The sequence below is a fragment of the Brassica napus genome, chromosome A1 (genome assembly GCF_020379485.1).
Source record: "Brassica napus cultivar Da-Ae chromosome A1, Da-Ae, whole genome shotgun sequence".
Classification (NCBI taxonomy): domain Eukaryota; kingdom Viridiplantae; phylum Streptophyta; class Magnoliopsida; order Brassicales; family Brassicaceae; genus Brassica; species Brassica napus.
In genome coordinates, this window is record NC_063434.1 from 9,740,263 (window position 1) to 9,764,289 (window position 24,027).

At 39.0% G+C, this 24,027-nt stretch overlaps 4 protein-coding genes and 1 pseudogene across 5 annotated transcripts; 3 read left to right on the forward strand and 2 right to left on the reverse strand.

Annotated features, from left to right (window-relative positions):
* Positions 1-284: 284 nt before the first annotated feature.
* Positions 285-2,949, reverse strand: BNAA01G16600D (uncharacterized sugar kinase slr0537). The gene is made up of 5 exons (XM_013887688.2): positions 2,028-2,949; positions 1,678-1,940; positions 1,261-1,378; positions 977-1,185; positions 285-889 (listed from the first exon to the last, which is right to left on the reverse strand). The coding sequence occupies exons 1-5, from the start codon at positions 2,382-2,384 to the stop codon at positions 454-456; spliced, it is 1,383 nt and encodes a 460-aa protein (XP_013743142.1). The 5' UTR covers positions 2,385-2,949; the 3' UTR covers positions 285-453.
* Positions 2,936-5,637, reverse strand: LOC106446026. Of its 2 annotated transcripts, XM_048742855.1 has the most exons (5): positions 5,216-5,626; positions 4,843-4,996; positions 4,514-4,744; positions 4,335-4,439; positions 2,936-3,923 (listed from the first exon to the last, which is right to left on the reverse strand). In XM_048742855.1, the coding sequence occupies exons 3-5, from the start codon at positions 4,704-4,706 to the stop codon at positions 3,220-3,222; spliced, it is 1,002 nt and encodes a 333-aa protein (XP_048598812.1). In that variant the 5' UTR covers positions 4,707-4,744; positions 4,843-4,996; positions 5,216-5,626; the 3' UTR covers positions 2,936-3,219. The 2 variants fall into 2 exon arrangements, with proteins under 2 accessions (XP_048598812.1, XP_048598808.1); XM_048742851.1 differs by lacking the exon at positions 4,843-4,996 and having other exon boundaries at positions 5,216-5,637.
* A 3,987-nt stretch (positions 5,638-9,624) lies between these two features.
* LOC106447327 lies at positions 9,625-13,515 on the forward strand (annotated as a pseudogene).
* A 2,664-nt stretch (positions 13,516-16,179) lies between these two features.
* On the forward strand, positions 16,180-17,098 carry LOC125587910 (pentatricopeptide repeat-containing protein At1g77405-like). Its single transcript, XM_048759386.1, has 2 exons — positions 16,180-16,795; positions 16,887-17,098. Exons 1-2 carry the CDS (start codon positions 16,180-16,182, stop codon positions 17,096-17,098), a joined length of 828 nt encoding a protein of 275 aa, XP_048615343.1.
* LOC106446067 lies at positions 16,964-18,912 on the forward strand. Its single transcript, XM_013887742.3, has 8 exons — positions 16,964-17,198; positions 17,301-17,571; positions 17,673-17,933; positions 18,015-18,148; positions 18,221-18,298; positions 18,383-18,466; positions 18,601-18,669; positions 18,751-18,912. The coding sequence occupies exons 1-8, from the start codon at positions 17,184-17,186 to the stop codon at positions 18,769-18,771; spliced, it is 933 nt and encodes a 310-aa protein (XP_013743196.1). The 5' UTR covers positions 16,964-17,183; the 3' UTR covers positions 18,772-18,912.
* The last annotated feature ends 5,115 nt before the right edge of the window (positions 18,913-24,027 follow it).

A 24,027-nucleotide genomic window follows, 5' to 3' on the forward strand; every position in this document is an offset into this window, starting at 1 on the left:
GCATTTTAGCTCTGAAAGCTAAACCGGGAAGCTGTGGAAGTGATACAGAGCTTTCAGCATTTTCCAGTGATGTTTGATGCAATATGTAACACGGTTTTCAAGACCTTCGTTACGGCTCCAATTCAATGTTAACCGGAGAAGTATAGACCAAAACTAAAACCAATTTGATTTCAGGATGGATATGGTTTGAATACTCAAAGTCCTAATCAGTTTTAAGACGATGACACAGTTAAGGCTGAAAACTTATGAACAATTCGATGATAAATCCTATAAGTTTCATACTCTGTTGGAAACACTTTGCGTATATATAAATGTTGTGAAAAGAGGCTTATGTACAAAAAATGTTACATACAACAAATATTCCAAATGTTTCCACTAAACGAAAAAAAAAGATGATTACAAGTCATTTGCAAATGCATCACTGCTACATAGAAACAAAAGAATAATTGTGGATCAAGACCCAACATCAGTTCGAACACCAGAACTTTTGATAAGGAACTCATGTGACCTTGCCAGCCTAACCGCGTCTTGAACCCTTAGCCTGGTTCCTTGTTGGCCCACCACAGTGGCTGCAATCGTAGCTGCCAAATCTCCCATTCCTTTCAAGTCAGTGACACCTCTCAAGATACCGTATAAGATCCCCGAAGCGTAAGCATCTCCAGCGCCGCACGTGTCTACTGGCACGCACGGGGATGGAGGAATGTATATGGCCTCTCCTTTAACTCCAATGTATGACCCGTTGATTCCGTCGGTCACTGAAACAAATGGGACAAAGTGGCTCAAGTACCTTGTCGCTGAGATTGGGCTTTCGTCTGCGGAGAAGTGACAGAACGCTCTTGCTTCATCGCTGTTGGCAAATATAATATCTGCATAGTTGCCCACAATGTCCCTGAATCAAACAACAAGTTCACCAATTTAGATTCTAGCTACAAGAGCAAATATACACAAGAATGGATAGAAGGAGTAAAAAGCTCACCAGAAATCATCGTAATGCCTTTCTATGCAAGACACATCTGATGCAGTCACAGCAACAAGTGCTCCGTTTCTGTGGGCTTCTTCGCAGGCTTTTGTGATGGTTCTAATAGTATCAGGAAGCTCAAACAGATAGCCTTCCACGACAAAGACATTTGTTTTGGATATCAAACTAGCTAAGCAAGAATCATAATTAACGACTGAAGATGTTCCCTGACAATTAATGTTGTTTAGTAATACGCAGCAAACATTTGGATACTCAACACTTGCTGATATGAGAAATGGTACCTGATAGGCAAGCATAGTACGTTGTGCGTCAGGAGTGGTGAGAACAATCACTGTTCCGGTTGTTCCATCCATGATTGGAGCAGATAGAAAATTTACATTTGCTCGTCGTAGTTTAGTCCTATAGAACACAAGATGGACTGCCCTTGTTAGTAATTTAAACCAAACACAAGTAAAAGAAAAGAAGAATCATAAGAACTAACCCCTTTAGATCAATACACAATCTGAACAAACTATAGTCTACTCTAGTGATTGACATAGATCAACCAACCACTTATGCCGGTTACCAAAATGTGAAACTGATCATCAGATCCATTGAATGATTGATAGTCTAATTCTAACATAATATAACCTTCACTTCCAACAATGAAGAGAAGAAGAAGGAGATGTGTATACTTGGTTGAAGAGAAAGTTGTGTACCTGTAAAAGCTACCGAGAGGGTCGCCAGCAATACTCCCTGCCATAGCGACATTCAAAGGGCGGTCACTGATGGAACGACAACCTAGTCTTGCCAAAGCAACCAGAGTGTTGGACAATGACCCTCCAGCAGCCGCCTTATAGCTGCAGCCATCCATTGCTTGTAAGACTCTACCCCTCTCCTCGTGATCTATAAGCTTCCTCGTTCCCTTTTCTAAGCCTAGTTTCTTTAGGAAGTCATCGTCCACAACTCCAGAGAAATCTACCTAAAACACAACAGACAGATAAAGCTAAAACTTTTATTGTGTGTTCAATGATATGTAGGCAGCAAAGAGAGAGAGAGAGAGACTAACCATGGCTTGGCCGAGACCCAAGACATCCCATCTATCAGGGGAAGAAGGTGAATTATCATCATGTCCTTCTATCAATTCCTCGTCGTCCTCGTCTTGACCTCCGATTCTCTCGATTTCTCCTTCATCGAATTCTCCGTTTCTAGAAACCATTTGCCTCTTCTTATCCGCCGCCGTGGACTCAATCCTCGCCGAGCCTCTGAAACCGCCGAAAAACGAGGTCGCGGTTCTGCTGCTTCCGAGGGTTCCTTTGGGGTGATATAAGGAGTAAATAGAAGAGAGAAAGGAGGCATTTTTAGGAGCGGGGAAGGCGGAGAGAGAGGCAGAGGAAGGAATTGGAGAGAGGAGAGAAAGGGCCATGGATATATATATATCTATATAGAGAGTAAAAAAAAGGTTTTCTCTTTCGTCTTTTTGGAAGAGGGGACGAAGAAGAAGAAGCTCACATCCCCATCCAGCACCCGAGAGGAAGGAACACCAGAAAGTATGGTCTCTGCAACCTCTCTGAGGAGACCACGGCTTGAGAGGATAAAATTATTTCTTCTTTTTTTTAATATTTAAGGATTAGTAATCGTGTTTAGAACAAGGACTCTATTTTTATAATGGTCTGATTTTTTACTATTCAAACTAAATATTCTGAATCAGCATTTTGACCATTCCTTTTTCTTCTTTTTATCCCCAAACTACAATCTTTGCTTAACCTTGAAATTTGATAAGTTCAGTCTTTAAACCCAACTTGATGCCGCTATATGCATATGTTTAGCATTCTGCATTTGACACTTAAACAATTTGCTAATCCTTCCAAAAAGTTATCTTTCTCATAACAAATATCTTTTGTATCACTCATTTGTTTGTCCCCTTATCTTATCCGGTTAGTTGCCATTTATTTATAGAGAATTACACAAAAGGAAAAGAAGCAGCGAACTATTCATTCCCGCCGTAAAAATCTTCAACTACTAACTTTCCTTTACATCAAACATCAAAACAGAGATAAGGTCACAAATAAAACAAAATCAAGACATTCCAAAACCAAAGCTGAAGCCAGAAAAAAAAAAAAAATCTCTCTTAGAGTGAGCTACTCCAAAAGATCTCTTAGGACACTGATTCATTTTTTTCGATGAAACTGGAAATACTAAAACCAAAAAGAAGCAGCAGAAGAGAAGCAAGTATATGCACAATGCTCTAACTCTTAAACCTACAATAATATGTTTGGGAGCTGTGAGTCCAATCTCTGCTGCAACTCTTTCACCTTCTCTTGAAGCTCAATCTTCTGCTCTTTATAGCTCCTAAGCAGATACTCTTTCCCGTCTATCACTTCTTTAAGCTCACTCACTTCCTTTCTCAACCTCTCTATTCTTTCTCCCTCCCTTGTTCCCTTCTCCGCTGACTCGTAATTGTTCTCGCTCTCCATAAACCCGTTCCAAGGTGCAACAGGAGATGTCTTGCCATTGCTCACGCTGTGATCAGCTATAGCTTTTCTCAGTCTCTCAACTTCTCTTTCCGATTCGAACAGATCTCTGTTCATCGAGTCTAGCTGAGCCTGGAGGTGGCTTGAGTGTGACATCTGCGCGTTGTACGAGTTTTGCAGCTCTAGAATCTGTTCCTGCATTTCCAGTATCATGTCGTCTCGCCTCTTCAGCTGTTGCCTCAGTTTCTGTATTACTTCTCGTTTGCTGAAGATGTCTGAGCTGGTTTCAGATACGCAAGGTGAATCCGAGCAGGTTGAATGGTGATTGTATGGTCTCGGGGGAAGTTCCAGGCGATCAGGAGAGGAAGTCCACATGACTCCGTTCTCTTTGCTGTATGATGGAGCAGGAACCGTCACAAGAGGCAGTGAATTGTCAGATACAGATACCATTTGCTCGTTTGTCTCCTCTTTTCCTTCCACATTCTCAGTTCCTGTGAAAAGAAAAAGCAAAGTCTGCTAAGTTCCGACTGCTCTCGACTACATGGATAGAGGAAAGGGATTCAGAGATTTTGTAACCGCTGGCATTCAGCAACTAGACACAGCCCTAGTGCCAGCCTCATTGATGCACATTAATGATAGGTTGAATCAGTACTTAAACGATGACAAATTTTATAGCTAAATTTAAGCACTCTGTAACTTCAAAATGGAATACCTAGTTTCCAACCTCATATATGAACATAAAGTATATGTTCTCTAATCAGCCTTCAAAGACATCATTAGGCAAAGATCATAGACGCTAGAACTATGTAGTATTTTCATTTTAGTGGCTAACACAAAGATGTATAAGAAAATTCATCTGAAAGAAAGAAAAAAAAAAAGAAGAGAAAGTAACAAAGTCAGACCTGGAACGGAGCGGAAGCAGGAATAATCATTATTCTTTGCACAGGAAGACGTGGTGGAGGAGTGCAAACAACAACAACATCTTTGCCTCTCAGATGTTCCATTGGCTGCACAACAAACTTCCATCAAGATACAAAACATATGTGAAGAAGCAGCAACGGAGAGAGGTTAAAGCAAGTACCTTTAAATCCAGGAGAGGCATTAGAGTGATGAGGAGGTTTGAAAAGAGGCGACTGCTTAAGCTTGTAGCCAAAGCGAATGGACAGAGTGCTCAACAAGGCTCCACCTGCGATTAGGATCCAATTAGGCCCACCTTGACCACAAACTTTCTCAGCTCTCTGATGCTTGGAAAAGCCGTTTCTTGGTGTACTCATTGTAAGTCAAAAAAACGTCTCTATCATCAAAACATAACCTACATCCACCGAATGCAAGAACACAACAGTATCATCACCAGAGTAAAAAGAGAGACATGAATCCTCATGTACAGTCCACAAACCGACAAACAGTTACCAAAGGAATCAAAAAGCGAAAGGACAGTCCAGGAAGAGTAATCAATATGTTGACGCCATGATTAGAGAGAATAGGATTAAAAGTCTCCTCCTTTATCCCCGAAACGGCAAACAAATATAAAAGCAGAAGGAGGATACTTGACTTGAACATGAAGCTAAAAATTAAAATTATTAATAAAAAAAAATTAGCATTAATGTTATTGATAAGAGGCAATTAATTGCTAATTCCCTAAACCCTAGAACAACACTAAACATCGCAATCAAGAACAACGAGAGAGAAAATCGAAGGCAGAGAGGGAGGGAGGGAAAAAGAAAACTCAAAATCGATTGAGAGAGTGAAGAAGAGAGGAGTATAATCGCAAATATGAACGAACCTCATAAGAAAAAAATGGAGATTAGAGCTCCATAATCTCCGACTTTTTGACTTTCAATCTTCAGCTCTTCTCTCGTCTTTGCAGTTTTTTTGATCAATCGGAGATATTGGGGGGAGGATATAAGATTCCGGGAACAATCTGAGTTTTCGGGCGATGATGATTATCGAGAAAAAAAGTTAACTGTAAAACCCAGAAAAGAAGGAGAGAGAGAGGTTGAAGAAACAGCGCCTCCCACTCTTTGGCTCCTTCCCTTCACTGTTTATCGATTTATTATCATATTAAAATAAAATAAAAATTAAAAAAAAAAGCGCTAAAATAACAGCACGCGTACACCACGTCCCATGGATGGCGTTCGCGGGTGGTTAGAGAGCAGATTCACCCTCGCGCCTCAACACCTTGACATGTTGTTTATCTGTGTGTTAATTATGAGTGTATTCTTTTTCCTAGTTTATACTCTATAGTATGTTGACATTAAAAATACTTTATGGAATAGTCCTGGTGGTGGTATACAACTAGTAACTGCCAGCTCGATCTTCTATGTGATTAATCATATGATTATCCTAACTGGAAACCTAAGAGAGATAGAGTGTTTGACAACCATTTAGAGTGCCCACATTCTTGAAACCCAAAGGCAACCAATTTCAACTGAAATTCAACACTTGACCAACTTTTATAAGTCTTAAAGACACCAAAGTGTAGAACTTGCACATTTTCCTATATTCACCTCACCAAGATGATTAAAAAAAAACCCAAGGGATCAAATCAGAAACAAGACATCAAGGCATTCAAAGCCTAAGCTTATACCCTACTGTTTTCTTTACTTTTCTCAAAATCAAAATTACAGTACTTTTTAAAGTGGGTATTTAACAGTGAGCACATATTTAGTCAACTGCATTAATATGAGTGTTTAACAAATAACAGTAAGCTCTCTTTTAGACACGTTGAGACCTGTGTTAGGACACGGGTTTGGATTAGGTTGGCTTTTTAATCACACTTGTAAAATAGTTACGCTTTTGGGCCATGAACAAAAGAAAACTGAAGTCCATTAAAGAGCCCACAAATGAAAAACCCTAAACCACTTTTCCTTTCTTTGCGGTGCTGCTGGTTTCTTCTGAGCTCCGGTGAAAAAGAATAAGAAGAGGAGGCAGGAGCTCAAGACTAGGGGTGTGAAGGTTCGATCTAGAAATAAGGCCACTTCTGTGACAGAGAACGCTCTGAACATAATGCTGTGGGATCTGGAAAACAACCGTGATCATCCGTGGGTAAGCAGTTCAAAGCCTTCCTCAAGGAGCATTTTTAAAGAGTTCGCAGAAGTAAGTGATTTTACCTTTTAGTTTTTTTGTGCACAGATTTTACATTTTAGTTGATTTATTATAATAACATTAATCTTTCTAACCTTTTAATAATTGCCTATTTTTTTACTTTTTTTTTTACAGATTCCAAAACTCAGTTAGTGATGGCTTTGCTATTATTTTGGTAATTGAATAGAATGTTAACATATGTATTTGCTTAAACTGTTTTCCATGTCATGACAACTATAAACTTTTTCATCATTTCATCGGATGCGGATTTGAGACATACTTCACGAAGCTCAACCTTAAAGGTCACCATACGTTTATGATTTATGATAAGAACAACATTAATGAAGGATACTTCCAATCGGTATCAGCGTCTTGCAGATGCATATTCAAGGAATTTGCAGCCGTAAGAATTTTACACATTTTAGTTAACATTAATCTATCTTTCCAATCTTTTAGTGATTATATCTTTTTTTTACAGCTTCCAAAAAGCAAACTCATTCGGTGATGGCTTTGTTGAATGTGATTGCAGAGCTTCAAGAGTGGCAAACATTGGATTTTGCACAATCTAAAGATATTTGGTCTATTTGGCTGGCCAAGATATCTTTCTTCTCTACCTCTATATTATTCTAATCTTCTTAGGATGTGGTTTGACTTTTTAATGGTGTTTACTAAACTAATCAAGATCCGTGTTTATGTTCCAAATTATCAAGTCTGCAATTAACTTAAAAATAACGTTCTTCAGACCCAACCCATTACAGTCCACCAGATCAAGAATCTAGTCGTAAGAAAAAGTAAACCATGTTAACAAGGAAAAAAAAAGCAAATTCTGAGCAACATAAAATATAATCGGTAATTGGAAGTAATGATATTTACCTCTTAACTAGCCGAATAAGACCAGGATACAAACAAATAACAAATGGTGGCATCATGTTTGAAAAATGAAATGTAAGGTTGGGGTTTAAAGCCTAACTTTTCAAGGTTAAGCAAAGTTTTGTAGTTTGCGAATAAAAAATAGAAAATTACTTAAGATAACCACGAAATATCATTATTAACTAAGATGATTCCTCAAAATTTATATTACTGAGAGAACCTATGTAGTTTTTTTCTCTTTCAATTAAAAGAGCCCATAAATATAAGCTAAATGAAAAACCCCAAACAATCTTCTCCTTTCTTTGCGGCTGGAAAGATGTTTACTGTTAGGACTTCTTCTGATATCCTGTCAAAATTGGCGAGGAATAGGAATAAGAAGAGGAGGAAGTACATCAAGATAAGGGATGTGAAGGTTTGCGTTGCAAATAAAGCAACATCGGTGACCGAAAACGCCCTAAAAACGGTGCTGTGAGATCTCGAAAACAACAGGATTCCGATCAAGTATTCAAGATTCGGGTAATCAGATCAAAGCCTTCCTCAAGGAGCATGGTTACAAGGGCCAAGTGGTGATAGAAGCATTCAGCCATGAGAAGCACTTCTCCTAAAACTGTTCCAGAGGAGGTGATTGATGAGTTCAATAAAAGTGGCAATGGTGTTGAGCATATCAGAGTGGAGATGAGGAGAGGCAAGCAGCAGATGAAGCCATCAAGGCGAGGATTGATGAGCTGATTGAACTCTTGGAAATATGCACTAAGCAAGGTAAACAACTTCTAATAGTTTCCATCTCATTGTGTCTTAAACTGTTTCCATATTCGTTTGCTTGAATTGTTTCCAAATGCGTTTACTTGAGTTACCCTTAAACCACCATATGCGTTTGCTTGAATTTTTTCTTAAACCACCATAGGTGTCTTAAGCCACCAAATGCGTTTACTTGAATTGTGTCTTAAACCACCATATGCGTTAATTGATTCCATAGAATATGCTAAATAGTCGTTTGTTATGATATAGTGAATACATGGAGATCCCTCATTTGTTGAAACCCAATCTGTGTATATATTGAGAGATGAATACAATGATATCTTTCAAGGGAAATACTTTGTCAAACATGGGTTTATTTGAATTGTGAGTCTTAAATCACCATATGCGTTTACTTGAACTGTTTCCGTACATTTGCTTGAATTGTATCTTAAACCACTGGATTAGTGTTTATATTCCAAATTATTAAGCCTGCAATTAACTTTAAAATAACGTTCTTCAGACCCAACCCATTACAGCCCACCAAATCAAAAATCTAATCGTAAGAAAAATTAAACTCTTTTAACAAGGAAAATAAATAAATTCTGAGCAACATAAAATATAATTGATAGTTGGGAGTAACGAAATTTACCTTTTAATTAGCCGAATAAGATCAAGATACAACAAATGACAAATGGCGGCATCAGGTTTGAAGAAACAAATGTGAGGTTCGGGTTTAAAGCCTAACTTTTCAGAGTTAAGCAAAGTTTTGTAGTTTGGAAATAAAAAAGAGAAAATTGCTTAAGATAATCACAAAATATCATTATTAACTAAGATGACTCTTCAAAATCAATACAATACTAAAAGGGGAATAAGAGCTCCCCTCGTGCTTCCACACCAATAGGGTGTCTTTTTTTCTCCACGTCACGCCAGGAATGGGCTGTTTTGTTTCTTTGATCCGTAAGATGTAAAATTTAGCGCAAAGGCCCAATCCAAAATAAACTGAGCAAAACTCATAAACATCGTCTTTTCCTCTCTCACCTTCCCCAGTTTTCTACGTTTCTTCCCCAGTGTATCTAAGCCATAAATTGAACCTCTAATAACATAAACGTTTGATTTTCTTCGTTATCGTCTCCACCTCTCTCCTTAACTGCGAAAATCAATCATAGTATTTTAACCTCCTGCTTTGTTTGATTGCTTCCATGTCAGACGGCTTCCTTAAAATATATTGGATTCTTCTTCTTCCCTGGAAAATTGAAGGTACTTCCTCTTTTTTCCCTCTCTCTTACTTCTTAATTGTTTTCATAACTAAATTGGATATGCGATTCGATCTAATTTAAGGTTTTAGTATCAATATTATCCCAATTTCGTTCATATCACAACACTGTTTCTGGGTTCTAAAAAGAAAAGCTCTCAATATCTTATTTTTCTCTGCCACAGAAACACTTAGAAATAACCAGAGAGAGAGAGAGAGAGAGAGAGAGAGAGAGAGAGAGAGAGAGAGAGAGAGAGAGAGAGAGAGAGAGAGAGAGAGAGAGAGAGAGAGAGAGAGAGCTAAAGGGGTTTCGAGTGAAGATGAAGGAGATGCAGGCAATAGAGACGTCACAGCCGACGGTGGCTCCTCCGGCGAAGCACAGCCGACAGCTAGGAGCTCAGCTGTCGGGAAGCATGAGTTTCAGCAGCCAAATGTCGATTGAAGACGAGGAGATGTCGAGGACGGCTTTGTCTGCTATCAGGGCGAAAGAAGAGGAGATCGAGAAGAATAAGATGGAGATTAGGGAAAGGGTTCAAGCTCAGCTTGGTCGTGTCGAAGAGGAGACTAAGCGTCTCGCTTTGATCCGTGAGGTATAACATCTTTCTCTTCCTCATCTTTTTTTTTTGAGAATTGTGCTTTAATTTTGTTTCTTACATAGAAAAAATCAAATTAAGATATAAAAATTGGACATATGGGGGGTTATTGCAGTGAAGCTATGTGGTTTTGATTCATGTTTAGGGGGAGATTTGTAGGACCCCAAGTATTGAAATTTTCAAGATATGACATTTACATTGAACAAAAAATAGCTTCTTTTTTTGTTTTTTTTTTAAATTATAAGTAAAGATTGGGACTTTTGTGAGTGTTTCCACTTTTGTATCACTAATTGTAAAACCCATTTGGCAAAAATGAGATTTGTGGATCAAAGTTCTATCTTTTTTATGAAAACTACCATGATTAAGAAGCTCAATGGTTTGAATTGTATATTTAGGAACTTGAAGGTTTAGCTGAACCCATGAGGAAAGAAGTTGCTTTGGCCAGGAAGAAGATTGATTCTGTCAACAAAGAGTTAAAGAATGATTTATCTAAGCTTGGAGTTCCCAGCAATGTTCTGGATTTGATGTTTGATTGGACCGGAGCTAACGAAGATTACCTCAAGGTTCCAGAGGCTAAAGGGTCTATTCAGGCTGTCCGTAACGAAGCTTTCTTCATCCCTCTCTATGAGCTTTTCCTTACTTACGGTGGTATCTTCAGGTTGACCTTTGGTGCAAAGGTGTGTGTTTTGCGCTTTATATTGATTGAGGATAGTTCTGATTCCAATCATTTATATGTTCTTGGTTTTGTCCGTAGTCGTTCTTGATCGTGACGGATCCTTCTATATATTGCTAAGCATATATTAAAAGACAACGCCAAAGCTTACTCCAAGGTAAGAAACAATACACACTAACAATTTAGCAACCAATGGTCTTTTTCCCTTATAGATTTCGTCTACTTGTGAATCTTAGGGGATTTTAGCTGAAATTCTAGATTTTGTGATGGGGAAAGGACTCATACCTGCTGATGGGGAGATCTGGCGTAGGAGAAGGCGTGCCATCGTCCCTGCCTTGCATATGAAGGTAACCCAATTTATGACCAAAAAAGGATGTTTGAGAATGTAGTAGCCATTTGTGTTTTACGTTTTCTATGTTTGTTTTAGTGTGTAGCAGCTATGATCAGTTTATTTGGAGAAGCTTCAGATAGGCTTTGCCAGAAGCTTGATACAGCTGCATCTACAGGGGAAGAAGTAGAGATGGAATCACTCTTCTCTCGCTTGACGCTTGATATTATTGGCAAGGCGGTTTTTAATTACGACTTTGACTCCTTAACCAATGATACCGGTGTGATCGAGGTTCGAACCCTCCTCCGCTCTCAGTTTTGTTACCTTTGGATTAACGAAAATGAAAGCTTTTTTGTGTTACTCTTTTGTTTAGGCAGTTTACACTGTTCTAAGAGAAGCTGAAGATAGAAGTGTTTCACCTATTCCTGTTTGGGACATGCCAATCTGGAAAGATATTTCCCCACGTCAGAGGAAAGTTGCTACTTCTCTCAAGTTGATCAATGACACCCTCAATGATTTGATCGCAACCTGCAAGGTATACGTCCAAGAATTTTGTTCATTCCCTCTTGGATCCTCATCCTGTTGTCTTTACATAGAATGATAGAGGAAGAGGAGCTTCAGTTTCACGAGGAGTATATGAACGAAAGAGATCCAAGCATCCTTCACTTTCTCTTGGCTTCAGGAGACGATGTAACAATCTATTTGTGTCTTCTTCCAACAGTTTTTATCAGCTTCAATTGATTCTTGGACTTTGTTTTCAGGTATCTAGCAAGCAGCTACGTGATGACTTGATGACAATGCTTATAGCTGGACATGAAACATCAGCTGCGGTTTTAACATGGACTTTTTATCTTCTTACAACGGTAAAGAGAGTCGACATATAACAACAAACAGTTAAATTTGCTCCCAAATAAAAAAATGGTATAACTTTTGTTGGTAATTGCAGAATCCCAAAGTAGTGGCCAAACTTCAAGAAGAGGTAATGGATACATCTAATTCTTGCATACAAGAACATTCACATGTTAAAAATGATAGTTTGGTTCTGTGTATAGGTTGATTCTGTTATTGGAGATAGATTCCCAACCTTAAAAGATATCAAGAAGTTGAAATACACAACCCGAGTCAGGAAAAAGGTATGGCCATTGCACATAACCAAATCCTTTATATGTCTGGTTGAGGATCATTATTAAGATGCTAATCTGGTGTGTAGGAACGAGAGTACAAAGAAGCTCTTGAAGCATTCAACGAAAAGAACAGGGAGAAGGTGCACGAATCAATTTTTGTTTGCATCTATAAATTATCTCTTCTCCTAAATTTCAATGCTTTTTTTATGAAACAGATTTTATTCGATTAAAATTGTTTCACTCATATTTTCTGGAGCTGGATAACACATGCATCTAAAATTAGAAATTTCTGCGTCCAAACAAAGAATTTGGAAGCATTAAAACAACTATTGTGATCTTTTAAAAAGAGGATATACATATTTGGAAGCATTTTTCATAAAAAGTAGAGATATATAGGAACACATAGAAATATTATATTTAATCCACTAAAGTTTTATTTGTATTTCTCTACAAAAAAAAGTACTTGAAAATATAATGTACGTAGATTTGAAATAATGAAAATAAAACATCAGAGTTAAAAATATATGTAAAATATTCAGTTTATATTTAAAAGACTTACCAATAGTTTTGTAAAATCGTTGAATATTCTGATATATTGTGATAATAGTCTATTTGCATCAACAAAGTTGTCGATACTCTTTCTCTTGGTAGGGTGTTAGGTTTTTGTTGTCTCTCCACATCTTATGAAAGATGCATCACATCATTTTTCGGGTACAGTGTTAGGTATTTCTGCAAACTTGCAACGGTTGGTCGATCAATTTCAGACATTTTACCTATACTCATGCGTTCGATGCATTCACTATTAATCTTCTCATAATACAGGTACCTAGCCAAGATATCTGTGTACGACAATAATGACCAGGCGGTTTTTATGCTCCTTGGTGACTCTGGTCATGAGCTGTCTGGGAAGAAGGCTTCTGAGTTGGTTGAGAGTTATTTCGAGGTAGTTACAAACCTATCTGGCTTTGTTATTTAACTGTATACTCCCAAGATATTTAAAAATGTATAGTGACAATTGTTTAAATGTATGTTAGGCCAACGAGGATGAAGGATCTGATAACTTGGTTCCGGTCCCTCAAGCTCTGATTGATACCATAGGCCGGACTCGCAAGTTCATTGTGAAGGTATCAACCCACAATTTGACTGGCAAGACCCAAACTTTGACTGTGACAAAGGTGCTCACTCCAGAAGACCCAGATATTGGAGTCAATTTAGAAGAATCTGATGGTGAGAGGGTGAAAAGGGCTGCTGAAAACATTGAGGGAGAAGAGCCCAAGAGAGCCAAATGTGGCTAAGGTGTGATTAGTGGTGGTTTTATGGTTACTAAAACTCTATGCTTCATTTCTTTTCATTTTCAGACCTTGGTTTTGCAACATTGAACTTATCTTTCTTAAAATAACGATGGTTACACTCATTTTTAATGTTTTTTCTTCAAGTTTGATGTTTGGTTATTTTACTTTTGTTATATCTGATGCTTTTTCCATCTTTGATTGAGCCTTTAACTTTTAGTTTGCTTGCTTGATTTTTTTCTTTCGATACTCCCTTAAACAGAACATGTTATAACTGAGCCTCCACTTAATCATTTCTATGAAAATGAGGAAACTAAGATTGTTAGTAGGCACAGAGAATGGCTGTGTTTTACCAATCAAACTTTAAAATGATTAAGAAAAAAATGAAAGTGATGCAGTCAATGTGTTTATTTCGCAGTAGATACATGCACATTATTTTTAAGTATTTTGTAGTAGCTATTAGAGCAGCCGTTTTTATATAAAAGCTTTTTTTTTTAATATGAAAGCTTTGTTTTTTTTTTTGACGACTAATATGCAAGCTATGTTATATTTGAATATAAAAGCTTTGTTATATTTTTGAACTTTAAACTATGTTTTATATAAAGTTTTTTTAACTATGTTTTATATAAAGTTAAAAAATGTTTAATTGATTTTTTGACAACTGATCTAGAAAATATATATTCACAAAAAAAAAGCTGAGAATAATACTTAATAAAAAATTAATTATTAATACAAATACATTGTCAAATGAACTATAATGAATGTGTGATGTTTGAATGTTTCCACATCATTGATGTTTGGATGTTTGAAGGATTGGATTATATATATTACGTATGCATTCACATATATTAATTTTATTTTTTTTAAAAATATTGTGATCTAAAATATTACTGTTTTGGCTTTACGCAAACGGGGTACGAGCATTCAAATCTTATATGTTTTTGGTTAAGTAATAATAGTTCAGGAATAATAAAGATACACGATCCAGTCAAACATAACAAACGATACTGCGTTAGTGCCTCATATAACTCATACTCAGGAACCCTTAATGGACTTTTCGGCTTTACGCACCATTAGCATAATAAACAAACTCCTTATCCAGTGACATACCTGAGATTAACCGGTCAACCGGTCTGAAATCTATTTATTCATCAGGCAACCAGTTCTCTGGTTACATTCCTTCCAACTATTTCTAAACAATGGTTTCTCTGAATAAAGTTTGGCACTCAAGCTTCTCTTCATTTTGAATAAATCAGTACCCCTATTACATACAAAAACATTGAAACTTAAAATCGGGGAGTACACCATCAACACACTCCTATTACAAACAGAAACATTGAAACTTATCATCGAAGAGTACACCATCAACCCACTTTTCCGCGCGTAGCGCGGAGAAAGGCTCTAGTTTATATTAATAAGATAACATATTTAGTTGTTTTCTCTTTCAATAATACCAAAATTACCCTTTATTTTGAATAAAAATTAAATGATTTAAAACTAATTCAAAATATTTGTATAAGTATTAAAATATTAAGTAAACTACATTTCCTTTTTAGTTTAGTTTAGTTTACACACATAGTAGTTGTAATATTTAATCTCACATACTTGATTTTTGCTCCCAATTGAAGTTGTCATTATCTCTCTGTCATTAGTCTTACATACTTTACATATTTTATCCGGTAAATTCACATGTTGTTCATACAAGATATTAAAACATAAAACTAAGAAGACATGAGTTATACTTGGCTTATGAACAAGAGGGGTAGTTGCGTTTTATTTAGTTGGCAGAATTGCACAATGTCTATATGTTATTTACTTGGATTCTAATTTTTTATTTGTCTAAGTGCGGGACTTAACCCGGCTTATCTCGCTTAAGTCAGGGTTGATAGCAAACATAAGAGATGTGCCTGGATTGTTGTGTGTACTAAATCTTTATTTTTTACTGAACATTTCAGACAAAATATTTGGAGATTGAAAAAGAATTCGAGTGTTCCCTTCCAAAGAATACTAGGCGAAGGAGCAAAAGTGCAAAAAATGGATCTGAATATTGGCTGTCCAAACCTGCCCCGCCCCAAGCCTTATTGGGCCAGACCCGCGGAACAGAGCCCATACTGCCATCTCTATTTCTATGTGTTCAATTCATTATTGAATTTTTTGTAGTTTATATAGACCTCGTGGTATATAGGAGAGAATGTTTATACAACTAATAAAGTAATAACAAGAGCGGTGGTGGTCTGAGAAAAACCGGGTCGAGGTTGGAGCGTGGTTTCTGCTCCGATATGGAGACGATGTCGCCGAGGACCGTTTCTAGCCGGAGATCAGTTTCTCTGAGATGGGACTCGCCGAAATCGTCGTCGTTCTCTTCGTTCCGATTCTCGCCACGACTAGCCGCTGAATCTGAATGGGCCGGGTTTGGGCTATTTTTAAATGGGTCGAGATTGGTTCTTTAGCCATCCGATTCCGAACCAACAGAATACTAATCAAATTTGGACTATAATGTAATATCTTAAAATGTAAGGTCATAAATCTTATCAACAGAATACGCTATTTATATGTTGGATTGTGGTATCCAAACGACAAATCCAATAACTCTAAAGTTGTGAGTGAGGGAGGAAAGAATTTAAGGAGTGAAAGTGAAATAGTTATCTTTTGAAAAGGGAGATGCTGTAATTCTAATCATAAGTAAAGGGCCGAATCTGTAATTTATAAAACGTTTAGGCTTTGTATTTTGTTTTTTTTTTGTTCAACCTGGCTTTGTATTTATTCGCACTGGTGACAAAATTCGAAGTTAACACAATGAAACCGTCACAACGGTCAAGCAACCGAATCATTGATCAGCTCGCCGCCGCCATGATCCAGAACCGTCCATTCGACGCCGTCCTCGCCTCTTCAACAGTCGCAAGTCCATGGACTCATCAGCTCGTCTCCAATATCCTCCGCTCCATCCCCAGATTCTTCTTCATGTCCCCTCGTTCCATCGGCCGGCAAAAGGGTTTCCGTCACCGGTCGCCGTTAAAACAGAGAAACCTCCGTGAAGAATCAGCACGACGCCGTCTTGAAGTCCTAGTTCTAGGTCCCGGCGCGTATATAGATCCGAAGAAAGTATCTCTCGGTTTGCACAAAGCAACGGAGTTCTTCTTTTGGATCGAGACACAGTTCGGTTTCGAACATAACGAGATCACTTGCAGAGAAATGTCATGCTTGTTCGCCAAAGGAAACGACTTCAAAGGTCTCTGGGACTTTCTCCGGCAAGTCTCGCGACGTGAGAACGGAGGAAGCGTTGTGACCACATCGTCTATAACGTGTTTGATGAAATGCCTAGGAGAAGAGGGTTTTGTGAAAGAGGCATTGGCTACGTTTTACAGGATGAAAAAGTTGTTTCGAACTCTTCAGAAACAACAACAACACCTTGGTCAGCATCTTGCAAGACACCAGTGCTCCATCACCATGGGCTTCTCCCGACACAAGAAGTCTCAGCTGATTGGTTTCGTCTGATTTAACAGCACCTGATCCTAAAATCTCGGTGATTGATGTAGCTTCTGCTTGGATCTTCGATTGGTTAAACACGGGTTCTGGATTTGAGAAAGACGAGTTCGTGTTGGATCATTTAAGAAAGACTTTTGAGTATCGAAACAAAGCTTTCATTGCTGTTTCTTTTTCAAATTCTGACAGCAACTGGGAAGAAGTGGTGAAAGAAAATAACGGTCAAAATTAATTGAGCGGTTAGTGTGCTAAGAAACCCGAAAGCTATGAAGCCTATTAAGTAGGCCCACAAAGCGAAGTCATAAAAGAAACCCTAAATGGTTAGATCCGAGGTCGGTGATTCTCAATCTCTTTTGTGAGTCTAATGTTTTTGATATGTTTGTTATTCTTAGACCAGAACCTAATTCGCGTGCTGTCTGTCTGGATTGTATTAGGTTAAAGAGAAAGAAAAAAAGATGATGAAGAACGTCAACAAGGCGACGCCTGTGTATGCGACATCTGAAACTTTGGTGTGGTGGGACATGGACAGCTGTCCTCTCCCCAATGGTTATGACCCAAGTCGACTCGGTCCGAGAATAGACACGGAGTTGAAGAATCTAGGCTACAATGGTCCGCTCACCATCATTGCCGTTGGCAACCTGGACGGGATCCCTTATGAATTCCTGAAAGTGCTCTCTTCCAACGGTTTCGCTATTAAACACTCAGGTTTTTATCTTCTTTCTTTTAAATATAATTAATTTAATTTAATATCAGTAATTAATTTAATTTAATATCAGCTTAGATTCAACTGGCCTTTCTACGTACAGGACAAGACATTCATGGGGATATGCGCGAATATTTCATTTCGCGTAGCAGACTTTGTCAGCCTCCTCCGGTGACAATAATGATCATATCCGGCGTTCCCCTTCTACTGGAATCAGTCACTAGAGAGATTTACGTGAGGCCTGACTGTGGATACAATCTTCTTCTGGCATATCCACCGCATAGTGAACCTAAACAACCACATCCTTCATCCTTTGTCCGCTTTGGTGGAGAGTGGCTCTGGGATAGGGCTAGCTTACTGAAAGGTGCTATAGACTTTCCTTCTCTCTCTCTCTCTCGAATTAAGTTGTTGTTGTTGTTGTTGTTTCTGAACTAGTTTGTTGCAGGGTCCTCCAACGAGGAGAAAAGAAGACTCGACAAAGGCAGTGTAATTCCGTTTTCTTGCGGATTATGCTATTTTTTCTGCCCCAGCTTTGAAGATTTCACCAGTCACCTCCAGAGCGCCAAGCATGCACGCAAGGTAAGCATCCTCTTTGCAATATTGTATCATTGCTTTACATTTTTTAATTGTCTCTCGTTTCCCTTTTCTTAGGTTGAAGTGGATAATGGTGGCAGGGATACCAGGTTTAAGCTGGCTCTTAAAGAATTAGAGGCGGCTAAGCTCTCAGAGGCAAGTTTTTTCTTAGTTAAATTTTTTTTTTGGATAAATTATTATCTGCTGATTGGTTAGTTCCGTATGTTGTGAAATTTACAGCCTTATCTTGATCAATTGAGGTCAAAACAATCCTGCTTTAATCGTATTTATAAGCGTTGTACTACCTTGAAGACGCAATCTAAGGCAAGTTTTTTTCTTTTTTTAATGAAACAAAATGTTTTATTTTTATTTACATAAAACACATAAATAATAGAAACTACTAATGTTGTGAAACACTCTGCCTCATTTTGATTTACGTATTATTGTTTGTGGTACAGGCAGAAATGTCGAAGTTTCAAAAAGTTGTTTCTTCCCCTCCAAATAATTCTACTTCTAATACGAAGAAGGCAAGTTTTTCTTATTTTACCACAAAAACTATATGACTCCAAAATACTGTGTAATATACGGCTCCCTTTTTTTATTTTCAGGCAAAAAAAAATGGAGGTTGAAAAAGAATTCGAGTCTTCCCTTCCAAAGACTGGTCTATTGTTAAATGATCAGATATGGTTATGGCGTGCCGAACTTATGTTTTTATAAAAACAATGATAATAATGTGCTTTTTTTTTATGAGCAAATATTAATTTGCCTAAGCACTAAAGTTTTGAATGTTTGATGTTTCTATAGCAAAACATTGAAACCAGGAAAATCATTTAATCAACAATATAAAAATTGCAGTCAGTTTTGGAAAACATTAATGTTACTGACCATTGGTCACTAGTGCACGCTGCCTGATGCTATTCACTTTTGTAAAACATAAAAAAAATATTTTCTTTTATGAAACCAAACTAACAACCGTGAAGTGTATATGCTGACTGTTATACAAATACTTTTTTTTTTCTAAAAGAAGAAATAATCATGACGACTGATGAGGTTTTACGGTAATAACGTTTAGAGACTAGTCTGATAATAAAAAAAAAATATGAGGATCCAAAATTCTATTTATTAACGTTTATAAGTATTATTCTTGTGGTAATTGGATTGTACTGCCCCGCCTAGTCCCGCCTCGCTGTGGTACACGTTCAATTTCAATGCAGGTCTTGGTGAAATAGATCCGCGCGGGACGCAGTCCCTAGAAGTGCTGCCCAATCCTGACCCGTAACTTGCTCAAACCTTGGTGGTACATGCCCGTGGGACTCTGATCTTCATCAACACCTGCGCATAGCACCTGCAAGAAGAAGAGACCAATAGAGATGAGAGCACAACATAAGTCTCTCAATGAATCAGTAAAACACAATGATGCTCAACTCATAACACAACAACATTATATTGGTTCATGGTTCTCGCTGTATTTGGCACTAGTTCAAAAAATAAAATATGGCACAATAGTGTATATATGTGATGTAAATTATGTGGAAATCTAAAATCTTGTCATCTCAAGAAACATAGCAACATCTTGCTTGTTTCTCAAGTTTCTTAACAAACCAGATGTCCCGTATACTTTTACCCTTCCCCTAGAGAATGGAGATAATAATCAAATAGAGATGAAGTCAATGAAGTGAATCAGCAAGCAACTTATTTTTACCCTTCCCCTAGAGAATAGACATGATAAGCAATGTTTGCCACAGCTAAATCAAAGGAGTCATGTGCTCCATGCATGTCTTTTGGTATAACGCTGCAACAATGAACTTCCGGTGCGTTATTCTGCCCATGATAGTAAGCATCTTCCAAGGTAGCACCATGTAATGTTCAATATATTCTCTAGAAATTAGAAACCCAACACTTAATATAAACTGACTCTAACACAAACACCTATATAAATGCATTAGTATCACAGGATATTAGTAACTTTATCAACTCTTCCAAAGATTAAGACAGTAAGACTTAAACTACACTTGAAGAATGATGATTGTATGATTTCATGTGTTCAGCCCACCCGACTCAAGGAGAATGCATTGGATATAAGGTTCCACAAGTTCTCTCACTAGCGAGTTGGAGGTACATATCAATATTAACTATAGATCTCTTAAACACGTATATAGAAGCATTACATTCACAGTCTGTTAATAACTTTAACAACTCTTCCAAAAGATTAACAAGACACTTAAACTACACTTGAATAAAGCTGCATTCCATATAAGGTTCCATATGTTCTCTCACACCAGCGAGTTGGAGGTTCATCTCGATATTATATCAGCTACCACACTTCAACCCGTTGACAATTATGATGGTCCACCAACGAAAGACAGTAAATAAAAGGAATGTTAAGACAACTCAATGATGATTAAATTTCCAGAAAACAACAACAAAAAACAAGTCTAGTGTACACTTCTTGTCTCCACCCACACTCATTTAAAAAAAAGAAACATTTTCTCCCTACGATGAGTTACAAAGAAAGTGACTGAGTTTTGGTCAAACATTACAAAGCTTGAAGAGAAGAGATGTTAAGAGTGGTTTGGGTTGGTCGGACCGTATCGGTTATGTCATATCTCGTTAGAGATTGAGGTTGTTGAGATAAGGACAATGTATTATAGATAAGTCTTTGGTAGTTGTAGATGTAGCCAGATCTTCCCAAGAAGATATTGTAGAGATGTATAAGTACTTGACGTATGTGAATACAATCAACAACAGTTTCCGTAACACATTCTCTCTGAGTTTACATGGTATCAGAGCTTGTGTGAAAGATCAAATAAAATCATAAAAAGAGAGATTGTGAGAGATGACGAAGGGAGAGATCACGACTGCAGGTAGCAGCAACAACGAAATCAGTATGGGATCTCCTTACTTTCTGTCGCACTCCGACAATCCAGGAGCATCAATCACTGCGGTCACGTTGACTGGAGAGAACTATGCCGAGTGGGCATCGGAGATGGAGAACGCGCTTCGTGCGAAGCGCAAGATAGGTTTCATCAACGGCACCTTGTTGATGCCTGATGAGAATGAGAAACCAGCAGAGGCAGAGTTGTGGAAGACTGTCAACTCCATGATTGTGGGGTGGATAAGAACCTCAATCTCAGCCACTGTGCGTTCGACTGTGACGTTCACACCGGATGCGTTCAAGATGTGGAGCGACCTGAAGAGAAGGTTCTCGATTGGAAACGCTGTGCGTGTTCATCAACTTAAAGCAGAGTTGGCGGCTTGCAAGCAAGACGGGTCGGCTGTTTTGGATTACTTTGGCCGGCTTTCGTCAAAATGGGAGGAGCTGTTGAGCTACAAACCTCTTCCGACGTGCACTTGTGGAGCGTCTGAGAAGATTAACAAGGACTATGAAGAGGAGAAAGTCCATGTGTTTCTCATGGGACTCGATGATGCGAGGTTCGGTAATGTCTGCACCAATATCATTGGGATGGACCCATTACCAGACCTGAACTCAGTCTACCAAAGAGTTGTACGAGAAGAACGAAGACTTCTTACGTCTCGCGTGGAGACTAAACAGGACGCTGTTGGTTTCTTGACCAGATCTGAAGTGACGCAGGGAGATGGCGCCACCATAGCCGGGTCAGCAGCTGCTGTTACAAGGAGCCGTGGAGGAGTGATCTGTTCTCACTGTGGAAGAACAGGACACAAAAAGAAAGAATGTTGGCAAATCATTGGTTTTCCTGATTGGTGGACCGAAAGGAACCAAGGAGGAGATCGGACTGGACGTGGAAGAGGAGGCAGCAGAGGTCGTGGACGTGGGCAAGCGCGCGCAAACGCGATGCAGGCACAAGTCTCAGGAGGGACAAACGTTCCAGCTCTGACAGCAGATCAGTGGGCATCGCTCACGGCACTACTGGAACAACAAAAGCCAACTCCAATTCCAGAGAAGCTCAACGGTAAGAAACAAACCGGAGAGGTTATACTGGACACTGGAGCATCACACCACATGACTGGCGATGCTAGACTACTCAGGGACATGCATGATGTGGTGGGATGCCCAGTGCGGTTCGCTGATGGAAGTCAAGTGCAAGCCACACGAAGTGGTGTACTGCGACTTTCGGAGAAGATAACACTGCCTCATGTCTTATTAGTTCCTGACTTGAACTGCACATTACTGTCTGTGGCAAAGTTGCTAAAACAGACAGGTTGTCTTGCTATGTTTTCTGATACACTGTGTGTTTTGCAGGACCGTTTTACGAGGACCCTGATTGGAGCAGGTGAAGAACGGGACGGTGTGTATGTTTATCGGGATGTTACAGTCAGGCGAGGTCTCCGAGTTAAGGGAGCAGAGGACAAGGCTTTGTGGCATCGCAGGCTGGGGCATCCGTCTTTTGGTGTTTTGAGTCATTTACCTTTTGTTTCTGGTGTTTCGAATCACTCCGACAAGTTTGGAGGATGTGATATTTGTTTTAAATCAAAGCAAACTCGTGGTGTTTTTTCAGAAAGTTATAATAAAGCTTCAGTTCCTTTTGAATTAATACATGTTGACTTATGGGGACCGTACAGAGAACCAGCATCATGCGGGGCTATCTACTTTCTAACGATAGTCGATGATTGTTCACGAGCCGTCTGGATACATCTACTGTTAGAGAAATCCGAGGTAAAGACGGTGCTACCCAATTTTTGTTCTTTTGCTCAGCGACAGTTCGGACGACAAGTCAAAACAGTTCGCAGTGACAATGGGACAGAGTTCTTGTGTCTGTCGAAGTACTTCGCAGAAAGCGGCATTGTGCATCACACTTCCTGCGTGGCAACTCCACAACAAAATGGTAGAGTGGAAAGAAAGCACCGGCATATCCTCAACGTATCAAGATCAATCATGTTTCAGGCAAATCTCCCTATCAAATTCTGGGGCGAAAGTGTGCTAACTGCAGCTCATCTTATCAATCAAACTCCCTCCAGTCTCTTGAATGGGAAATCTCCGTATGAGTGTCTGTATGGAAAGTCTCCATCATACGACAGAATCAAAACGTTCGGCTGTCTTTGTTACGCACACAAATCATCTCGCGACAAAGACAAGTTCAAAGCAAGGAGCAGAAAATGCATTTTCGTCGGGTATCCTTTCGGCAAGAAAGGATGGAGGTTATATGATCTGGAAAATGAAGAATTCTTTGTGTCTCGAGATGTGGAGTTCAGTGAGTCGTCGTTCCCGTTTCATGACGATCAAACCGGCTCTCCTGCGGAGCTCTCATCTCTGCCTAAGATAGTTGAGGTTCATGACTCTAGCGATCCAGTTCCCGAGTCCAGGGGGAGCAACTCAGAAACGACGGAAGAAGGGTCTCAGGAAGATACGGGAGATGTAACAGAGACAGTGGAGTCCACTGGGCCAGCAACAGAGCTCGGAGTGCCGGAAACAGAACCCACTTCGGAGCCTACGGTTACAGAAACAGAGCCACCTGTGGTGGCAGAAGCACAAGAGGACCTTGGTAGAGGTCATCGTGTTCCAGTGCCGTCAGTCAAGCTACGAGATTACGTAACATACAACTCGCAATGTAGTCCTGATAAACACAACACACCCCCAGTTCATCCCGCTCCGTCTCGGCACTCGGAAACGAGTCCAGGTAAAACCGCTTCCTCATATCCCATTACAGCTTATGTCACTGATGCGGTGTTCTCAGAGAGACACCAAGCTTTTCTCGCAGCAATCTCCGCAGGTGTGGAGCCGCGAAACTGGAGAGAAGCAATGCTCGATCCTATATGGAACGGAGCTATGTCGACGGAGGTAGTTGCATTAGAAGAACAGAGAACTTGGGATGTTACAGAGTTGCCTAAAGGAAAGAAAGCATTGATATGTCAGTGGGTTTTCAAGTACAAGTACAACGCGGACGGGACAGTGGAGAGACCCAAGG